General features: G+C 46.5%; 1 protein-coding gene and 1 long non-coding RNA gene across 6 annotated transcripts in view; one reads left to right on the top strand and one right to left on the bottom strand.

The window, feature by feature from the left end:
• Positions 1–388: 388 nt before the first annotated feature.
• ugp2b (UDP-glucose pyrophosphorylase 2b) overlaps positions 389–10357 on the bottom strand; it is a 29211-nt gene continuing 19242 nt past the window's right edge. For all 4 annotated transcript variants that reach the window (XM_086180715.1, XM_086180713.1, XM_086180714.1 and 1 more), the window contains exons 6-10: positions 7135–7432; positions 6329–6526; positions 3420–3662; positions 3235–3339; positions 389–2310 (exon numbers count right to left, since the gene is read on the bottom strand). In XM_086180715.1, the coding sequence (XP_086036841.1) occupies positions 2203–2310; positions 3235–3339; positions 3420–3662; positions 6329–6526; positions 7135–7432 (952 nt within the window). In that variant the 3' untranslated portion in view covers positions 389–2202. The remainder of the gene's footprint in view (positions 2311–3234; positions 3340–3419; positions 3663–6328; positions 6527–7134; positions 7433–10357) is intronic.
• LOC147247222 (uncharacterized) lies at positions 2126–7948 on the top strand. Of its 2 annotated transcripts, XR_015109493.1 has the most exons (4): positions 2126–2480; positions 2574–2704; positions 6796–6971; positions 7062–7948. It is a non-coding gene; the product is annotated as an uncharacterized LOC147247222 (long non-coding RNA). The 2 variants fall into 2 exon arrangements; XR_015109492.1 differs by having other exon boundaries at positions 2126–2704.

The raw sequence follows: 10357 nt of genomic DNA, 5'->3' as shown, positions 1-10357 counted from the left end.
TGTTAAGCAGCTCTGTCTTACGCTGAGTGGTGAGATTTTTTTAAATCAGAAATCAAATCTACCTGGCAACACAGAGCAATGATCCCTGGATTTTTGTCCCTAAATCGATTCAATGTCCAACGGTACAATGTAATCGAGGCAAAATCCAAACATTGATCTATTTGTTGGGGGGGGGGGGGGGGGGTCTGCAGCCCAAGCTTTGTCATTTTTAAAATCAATGGAGACTTTTTTTTTTTGTTTCACTTTTGAACCCAAATTCTGGTAGCTTTTTGTGAGTTGGTGATGTAAACATAAGGGATTGTGTTTATATTTTCTGTTGACTTAAATTTGAATGAAGTCACAGATGAATGAAGTGACTGTAAAACACAACTGACACACACACACACACACACACACACACACGTGTTCAGTATTCCATATTGCACTTTATTCAGCTCTGAGGAGGCAGAGCTGGGCGGGGCTTAGACCTCGTCACTCACAGATCAACACTTATTGCTTTCAGGCCGGTGGTCCGCACACATCAGTGGACCCGTGTCAAGTACTCTCACGCTGGAACGCTGGGGTTTATCTGAATGTGTGTGTACAAGTACAGGACAGTATTGCACCTCCTCCTCCACCTCCTCCGAGGAAGAGCCGACGCTGGATGATGGAGGTTTCACACCAGATCCAAATGTGAGCAAACTTATGGGATGAAAACGAAAATAAAGCACAACAGCGACATTTTCACCAGACAGGGACTGTACAAAGAAAAGGCCTTTAGATCACTTGGTGGCAGACGTGAGTTGTCACACTCCTCAATCACCATCATCATTAACATCATCGGCGTGAGGGCGGAGTCAGAGGTGGTTTAGTGTCATCGCTATGGCACAAATGCTTAGTCCTGACCAGGATGCTCTGGACATTGAGAGTGTTAGTTAATATCAAGTGGAGGTATGTTGGAGTCTGCAAGAAGAGGAAGTCACTGGTGGCGTCGCCATGGAAACGGGCTTGGCAATTATTACTTCACACGTGCTTCAGGTTTCAACACGGTTCCACTAACAGAGTGACTGGAGCATTGTTGCTACTTGTGAGGTTAACTGGAGTTGAGCTAATCAATGTTTCATGAGTGACCAATCAAAGGGTAGCGGCAGCGCTGGTGGAGGAGCTCCTGGCGTTTTCCCTCCATTTCCAGCGTCTTTGCTTGTTTTGGTTCCATGACGGACAGTTTTACTCTGATTCTCTGGGTCGTGTTACCTTAGAGCTGAAACAGACAGCCGGACAGAGAATATTTGATTCTGAGCTTTGAAAACATCACACTTGATATCAAACAGCAACACTGAACAAGAGGCGTCTCCGTAGGATGAAGGGGATTCGTTAGCTGCTGCATTAGCAAGCCTCTTTACTTCCGGACACACCTTTGTTTGCCTGAGCTGCTGCTTGTTAAGCAGCTCTGTCTTACGCTGAGTGGTGAGATTTTTTTAAATCAGAAATCAAATCTACCTGGCAACACAGAGCAATGATCCCTGGATTTTTGTCCCTAAATCGATTCAATGTCCAACGGTACAATGTAATCGAGGCAAAATCCAAACATTGATCTATTTGTTGTTGGGGGGGGGGGGGGGGGGTCTGCAGCCCAAGCTTTGTCATTTTTAAAATCAGTCCAGATGTCTTGGTTTCATTTTCAAACCCAAGTTTTGGTCAATTTTGTGAGTTGGCGATGTAAACGTAAGGGATTGTGTTTATTTTATATTCTATTAAAACTACGCTCTTCCTTTCTCGTGACGGAGGAAAGATGGAACCTTGTGTTCGCTTCTGCTAAATGGCTGAAACTCTTCTGGAACTTTAGAGACGGCGACGTGGCCTCTCGGCGTGTGCGCACCATGTGATTGCATGAGCAGTGCTGTCAGTGCACCATGAAAGGGATCAGAGGGTTTCCTCTCTGATGGGAGGTCAGGTGTTGTTCAGCTGGGATTTGTAGTTTTAGCTGTGGTCTGTTTATTATGCCCCTGACCAGCGTCATGGGTTTTATTATTACTACCATAACCAGCCAGCAGGGGGCAGCGTATCCCCGCTCACGCCTCCTTCCTCATGTCGGAGCACTGCACATGCAATCACGCATCCTCTGACAATCTGTTGGTGTCGAGTAAACATGAGTAATAGGTCACATGACTGGGATCAAGCCAGCTGGGTCACATGATGAGGGTGGGTTGAAGGAAGAAGGCCTCAGTGGTCCAGGATGCGAAGGTTGCCAGACACGATTTTGTTCTCCAGCATGGAACCGGCTGGAATGTCAATCCGATCTCCGTGGTTAGCGATGATGATGACGGTTCCCTGTGAGGAGGAAGAGCGATGAGTTGGTCTGTGTGACGCAAGTGGCGGCGTGACATTTCCAAACCAGGGTTTAATTGAAGCAGTAAATCAATGACAGCCACCAGCCTCAGCGACCAGGTTGAGACAGTCAACAGCTTCTGTCCGTGACTGCCAATCAGACTTCACGTGGGGTTTGTGACCTCATCTCCTGCCGCCAGTCAGCAGTAAGTGTAAATAATGGAATGCTCCTTCTGAGTTTCACGCTTATGTTTCTGTGCATTCAGATTCGGCTGGAAGAGTCACTCGGCTCTTGGACTTGAAGAGAAATTCAGTTTTCATCACAACAACAGAAATAATTGAACGAAACGCCAAAGCTGGCGACGTTCTTCTGTCGCTGACAGGTTCAGACTGAGAGGTAATAAATAGAATGAATGAAACGATTATTTGTTTATGATGTTTTCTATCAAACCAATCAAAGTAATTTAATTACTACGTTTGTGGACGAGACCTTTAGTCTCGCTTGTTTTTATTTATTGATTTACTTTTACCCTCTGTTAGCGTTTATCCTGCCTCTGGCGCTCAAGTATCCTCACTTCCTGTTTACATCAGAACTCATTTTATTTTACTTGATTTATGTATCAAGTCAGTGTGTGTGTGTGTTATTGTGTGTGTTTGGGGGGTATAACATTTTCTCTGTATGACAGGAACAAAGTCTAACAATCGTAATTATCCGTGTTTAATAAAGTAACACTATAAGAATGCAAATTTGCCAAGCAACTAAAGCTGTAAAATGACTGTTGTGAATATTTCCATCTGAACTAGAGTCGTGTAGAAGTATAACGTTAACTAAACTAGGAGTACTTCAGTAAGGGACCCTAAAACTGCTCTGCACTGAAGTATTTCAGTGAATGTACTTGTGTACACGGCGACAGTACTGAGGTTCACCTTGAGCGAAACATTTTTCCCAAAGGTGACGTCACCAGACACGGTCAGGTGGTCCAGCTCCAGCATGTCCGGGATGCTCTCGAAGCGGGTCAAGTACTCCTGAACCTGATCCAGGACAGAGAGGAGGAAATTATTAGGCGTCACAGTCAAAATCTCTGCCATGACATCATCACCAGCAGGACGACCTTGGTGAAGGAGCTGCCCAGCTTGACGTGCGGCGTGGTGGGGAACTCCCTCTTGGGGCTCATGGTGAGGGATCCGGCCTCCAGGCTGTACAGGTTGGACATGACCAGCAGCAGGTCCGACGTGGTCTTGACGGGCAGGAAGCGGCTACGGGGGACGTTGATGCCCATGGCGTTGTCAAAACATTTGATGGCGGCGCCGACAGCCGTCTCCAGCTGGATGACGTTCTGCCCACCGTCAAGAGTCTGATGGAGACAAAGACAGGAGAGGGGTCACGATGGTTACCGTGGCAACGTCAAATGATTGCTTAAAAGTGAGAGGTGTGTGTGTGTGTGTGTGTGAGACAGATTAGAGCATCAATTAATACATCATCACCCAAAAGAACTCAAACCAGAAGCCACCAAATTAATGAACCAAAACAAGAACAGGACTACAGTTCACACACCATCCATTCATTTTACAGAAAACGGTTTCATTTGATTTTTTTCTATATTTGATATTTGGTATAAAAGGCTTCTGTTCATCGGCGTTGCTCCGGTACGACCTCGGCTACATCAGGCTTCCCTCAGTGAGGGGTCGTGAGACACAGATGGGACGTGGTGGGATGTTTTCCAAAAAAAACATATAAAATTCCAAAAAAGGCTTCATTATTTGAGTACTTTCATACTAAAAACAAGTATTAAAACAAAATAGATGGAAGTGTTAAATTAAGCTGACTGGAAGGAAGCAGGCTCATAGTGGATGAGCGTGTTTGACTTTCACCCTCAGACACTCGGCAGCACACGAGCGCTCACGTAGAGAGGAGCTGAAAGTTCGCTTAAATAAACTTTAGTGCTGAAAGCTTCAACGCCACACGCTTCAGCGATAGTGAATGTGTTTTTGTACGACGCCTCTATGACATCACTCCGCCGCCTGATCCTGGACATTTACCTTTAATAGCAAATGGCAAGAAAAAAGTTATTTGCACTACAATCCTGATTTCTTCTTAATTAGCATCATAAGGCAGGTCATCAACGGCGGGTCCTGACCTGCTCAGCGGCGATGTACTCAGCTGTTGAGTTCCTGGCTATGTGACGCTGTGCGAGCCGCTACCTGAGCGCTACAAGACAACATCTGCTGTCGTCGTACCGACGGACTCAGGCCCAAGCGGACGACAGCCTGTGCTAGCAGAGCATTACGTCCTGAGGCGCCGCATCTCCATGACATCAAGACTCATCAAGTCAGACATGGCTGCTGTGCTGCTCCTGACATAACAACCCTGTTACCGGGGGCAACGGAGGACAGACATGTGACATGGAGGCATGAAGCCTTGTAATAAACTCCCTACCAGCTCTTCTGGGTTTTATTCTGGGGTTCCACCAGAGCAGATCCAGATTCCTACTTCATCTTTATTACCTTCAGCCATTTCTGGAACATTCCAGCTGCTATTATTGCTGTTGGTGGCTGTGAGCGTGTGTGTCTCTCTCTCTCAGTCCTTCTCTATCTGCCTCTATCCATCCTCTCTCTTTGCGTTTTCGCCTGTTAACGTTTTTCAGCAGCTGTGCTTGTCCTGTGGGGTTGTGTGTGTGTGTGAGTGTGTGTGTGTTTCAGAGTGCAGCCCTAGACCTGCTGTACTTGGTGATGTGGTTCTATATAAAGACAATCAACTTCCGTCTGACCAGTCCCTCTGTCTTTAAGCCCCCTCGCCATCCACCCTAAAAGCCCACTTTCTTGGTTGTCTGCCGAGTGGCAGCGTCCCCGGGCGTGCAGTGCCTGTAACGGATGACCATTTAGGGACATCCATCAGCAGACAAATGTAGGGAAAAAAAAAAGTTGGAAAGCGAGAGCAGCCTGAGCTTTGCTCTCACAGAGATGATGTTCACCAACGTTTACCTTGTTATTTGGTTACAACATCCAGAGAAAGTGAAACCCTGTAAGCTAGCAGCTGCAGCAACTCGTCTGCTCTCTTCTGTTACTGAGAAGCTGCTCTTCTGCAGGCCAGACAGAGAGACGTCAGCAAAGCAAAGCCTTCTTGCCCCTCGTTGCCTCTACTACACCATCCCACCCCAAACTCCTGCTCTGAACACTCACACAGACCCAATTAGGGCAAGCGAGGCACCCGAGAGGTGACCAGAAAACTGGATTTGTTCCCCCTCGATTCTCTTCTTTGTGTTTAAAAACCTCACATGACAGCGAACGGCTCAGCGAGCGAGACGAGAACCAAAGAAGGAGAGAAGCGCTGCTGCTGCCAACAGGTGCCAGAGTAGAACCAGCCCTGTTACCCAGAGAGGTTCACTTGTTGGTTCATGAGGACATCTATTAGACCGGCAGCCATCTTGGTGTGGTTCCTCTTTGTCCTGGCCCCCAGACTCATGCATGGATGATCACATGAAGAACTAGTAGAAGGACATTTATCAGTCATTCCCCTCCGACAGCATCCATCATGCGCCAGAGGAAGGAGAGAGAGACTGACAGCTCCAGCAGGAGAGACGGAGGACAGGGAAGCTGTGACGGAACGTTTCTGTTCTGTTGGGACTCCAGTACTTGTAACGTTACTCATCATGATTCATTCCATGATGCATCACGTGTCATATCGTGTCTTCATGGGGGCCTGCCTTCATTTTGTTAATTAGCCAGAAATCCCTGCAGAGTGGTGAGGAACGCGCTCTCACGCCATCAGAGGGAACTTTTTATTGCGTATTTTAAACTCTTTATTGCTAAGATCTTTTTATTCGCTCATCAGCAGCTCGTCAGAATCAACACCGAACACTTGGTCATCTCAGACTCTCAAGCAAGAAAATAGGTTTCAATTTTAATGAGAAATTGAAAGGAAACACGACGAATTTCCAAAAGGCTTCTTCAGTCCGGAAGTGTGTGCTGCCTGGCCGTGTGTGTGGGTGTGTGTGTGTGTGTGTGTGAGACCATGGCTGACCTTGGGGTTGACGATGATCTCCATGTCCATGGCCTTCTGCTCCTGCAGCCTCTTGATGGCAGCCAGAGAGATCCACAGGTTGTTGGTGTTGAAGATCTTGAACTTAGAAACGGATTTGAACTCGTCCACGTGGGCTTTGGGCACCTGGGCGATCTCCAGCAGACGCAGCTTCCCTTCATACTGGATCAGCGTTCCTCCCTGTCAATCACAGCCACCAGCTTCCTTAAATGTTCCGTCACTGACAGACACAGAACCCGCTAGAAATGTTGACGGCTGGTGGTTAAAAAAGGATGGACTACACTACAAAAACATCATGATATTGTTACCGAGGCATCGTTTCCAGTAGCATCTAAAGGCTATAATGATCTGGTATATACAAGCTCAAAATCCCTGGTCCCAGATCAGTTCCTGAAGAGTCCATTCACTTAAATGTCTTTTTATAATCTTGACTCGTTCTTTGTTTCCAGGTCAACTGCTTGGTTTGTGTGACGAGGGTGACATTTTTACAAATCTCACACCTGAGCACCACTTATGACATGTACATGCATCGGTGTGGGATGGAAATCTCCAGTGAACTCACAAGACAACACCAGTGGATCCAGAGAGAGAGAAATCAATCGATCCAGGCCTGATACCAGCACAGGTGAATCTCCTCTAACGCTTCAACGTCTGTGTTGTTATCACAGGCATACAAACATGCAGTGATTTGTGTTGGTGCCGTTTGTCCCGACAGGTCAGAGGAACACAGACCTGACGCACCAGTTCAGGCCACTAAATAAATGCCGCCCCGATCGGCCCGCACCAACCTTGACGTCAGCGCGTGTCTTGTCCGTCACCTCCATGATGAACTCGCAGCGTTTCCCGTTGGGCTGGCTGACCAGCTGGTGCAGGATGTGCAGGTCCACGGTAGCTCCCAGGTTGTCGATGTTCGACACAAAGATGTACTCCTTCCCCTGAGCGATCAGCTGGTCCAGCAGGCCAGAGTTATAGAAGCTGGCGTAGATGTCGCCGTGGCCCGGCGGGTACCAGCCCTCGGCGTTCTGGCCCGTCATGGTCAGGCTAGTGGCCACGGGGAGGAGGGACTCTTTGTTGACGCGAGGATACCTGAGGAGGAGATTACAGCACCATCAGAATCAGACAAACGTGTGTTTCCAATTCAATGCTGGACTTTCTTCCTGCTTTCTGAACAAACATTCAGCTGGAAGACGACTCAGAACAAGAGAGGAAACGAACAAAATGATCGTTGAACAACATTTAACAGAGGATTCTGTCATTGTCTATTTATGTAGTTTGATGTAATCAAAAACAGCAAGGAGAAGAATAAACAAACGGATGATTTCTATTAGAGCAGAGTTGTGATCCTCAGCCTGAAGACGATTAACAACACAAAACCTAGAGTGTGAAGAAAAAAAAACCTGACAAAGCAGCAGAAGAAACGTCACATGAATTAAAATCAGTGTTGCTTTTCAAAGCGCTATCAGAGTTTGGATCCTCCAAGAAACCAGATGAGCCAACTGGCCCTCATCTTGATGTTCATGAACCCGAACAAACGGTTCTAAGCAGGATCCACGTCAGGTCCAGTTGCCAGACCTGGCAGTGAGGAGCAAAGCTGGGTGGGAGCCGGATTCATTCTGAGATCAAAGTCTTCAAAGGTTTGATATGATTGGTCAGAGAGGAACACTGTGTTACTACCACGTTAACGTAGTACTGCTGAATCAGGGCAGAAACCTTCCAACTACCAGGAACCAAGAACATCTGACTGAGATCACATGGAGTATTTGTACAAGTCATGAGTGGAGGGTCAGCTGATCTCGTCAGTCGTTTCTTCCTGCAGTTCTGACGGGTTTCATCTGCATTCAGGAGGGTGCTGGTGTATAAATCACCAATTTAATACAATACTGCTTTACGTGCACCTTTAAAATCTTATAGTCATGTGACTTCATTCACTAGTTTCACCGTTCCACTTCTTTTTTAGTTCTGGTGCAGTTCTGACATCTGCTGATACTGACTCAGATACCAGGGCTCTTTTTCCGTCGCTAGTATCACTCATACTGTTGTTGCCAATAAGTTACATCATGCGGCTGCAGTCAATCCCACTGCATTTTTTATTCAAAGAGCAAAACAAAAATACACTGAAATGCATTAAAAACAAATTTGTTAGAAAGCAACTGAAGTGATGTGCACATCTGCAACGTGATGATTCTGAAATGTGGCCTGTGAACAACGTCTCCGTCAGCAGATGATTCTGTCACTGCTGCACTCATTCACGACAGAACAACACATTTTTGATATTTCCGGATGTTCTGAAAGGGTTCTCCACTTCCATGAACGCATTTGACTTTTGTATGAACACAAGAGTTCGGGGTAGTGAACGAAAACATTGCTCCTTCCTAAACAGTGCATTCAATGTCAGGCATCTTTTTTTGTTGCTGTTACAAAAGTTAGGGTGTTGTTACATTGAACGTAATCAGGTGGATTAAAACGCAGGAAGTCAGCAGCTGGGCAGCTTGTGAGGTGTAATAAACACCAGCAGACTCCCAGGAACAGGGGAAGAAATACATCAACTGAATCTTTAATCCAGAACTTCAGGCCAATGGGGTAGAAATATCAAACAAGACTCAGTGTCTGGTGAGATTCGAGCTCTTAAGAAAGTTTTAGATTTCCCAGAAATGCACAGTTGCATCATTTGTTGGATCGTCCAGGCTTCGTCACTGCCGAAACCGTCTCCAGAACACCACAGCCCACAACAACCCTGATGATGTCAGAGCTCCTTCCTCAGAATTCAGAAACCCCCCCCCCCCCCCCAAGGGTTAAGAGTCAGGAGACGAAACAAGTGTTCTCACAGGCTGAACCTCTCTCTGATGAGGAAATGTTGTTCCTACGTGACAAATTAAAACCAATTCCTGTTTTCCATTCAACAAGCATTTACAGTAAGTCTCTCCCCCCCCCCCCCCCCCCGCCTACATGACCACCTCCTGTCTTTCATCACCGTCGATGGAAGATGTCTTCAAACTGAAACCCATCAGGTCAGGTTGTCATGTGGCTGTGTTGTTGAGTCTAAAGCTGGATGAGTTTCTAAACGTCATCAAGGACAACAGGACGGACCACTTTTGGAGAGGAGGGGAAATCACTTCTGTCTCATGTGTAACAGTGACACAGACCCAACAGATCGGTCACACCTCGTGTTTCAAGGATGAAACCGTAACTTCACTTCATGTAAATGTTAATCTAATCTGGTCTCTTTTTGAATTAATCTCAAAGATGACAGGGAAAAAACAACAACGCAGACAGACAGACAGACAGACACAGAGCTCTGAATGAGGCTGGGAGGTCTATTCATCCGTTCTGGGGTTCAACAGGTAACTAAACACTTCTCATCGGCTGGTAAAATAGCGGGAGAATGTTTGGATTTGACTGGTTAAACCAAATAAACGCCGTTCCCTCTCCAGCTGGAGCGCCAGATGGTGTGATGTCACTGACGCTCGCCACTTGAACCGCAGCTTTTCTTTTTGTTCTCTTATTGATTGACATGTCAAGTATTCAAACCGTTGCTGTGTGCTGACGTTAAATATTAGACGCCCCCACCAACCAACTCACATTACAAAAACTGCTTTGTTCGTCTCTCCTGTTGAGACCATATAAGCGATCTAAATAATTTAAGTAGTGTTCCACTTGACTGACAAACTGGAGGCACCACTGCATTAAATATGAAGGACTCTCTCTGCACACTACATGATATTTCCTGTCTTCTCTCTGCTGTTCTTAGCAGTTTAAGTGCCAAATCAAGAGCCGAGTGCAGTGGGGGATTGTCTGCCGGCTACTCAGCCACTAAATATAGACCACTTCCTTTTTAGAGGACGTTGAGTTCGATCAGGTTCGATAATCTTACTGGGAGAGAGAATGTCTCTCATTCATCCACCAGTGCAGAGGCCAACAAGCGCAGTGTGACTGGTGGTCAGCACACACAAGCCTCTTTAACAACACACGCTTGTTCAAAGTGGGACTGTTGTGCTGCTATTACGCCTCCTC

The sequence above is a fragment of the Aulostomus chinensis genome, chromosome 16 (assembly GCF_037954235.1).
Source record: "Aulostomus chinensis isolate RoL2024-O1b breed Wild chromosome 16, RoL_Achi_v1.0, whole genome shotgun sequence".
NCBI classification, from domain to species: domain Eukaryota; kingdom Metazoa; phylum Chordata; class Actinopteri; order Syngnathiformes; family Aulostomidae; genus Aulostomus; species Aulostomus chinensis.
The sequence above is the reverse complement of the archived record's forward strand: the minus strand, read 5'-3'. Positions and strand labels throughout refer to the sequence as shown.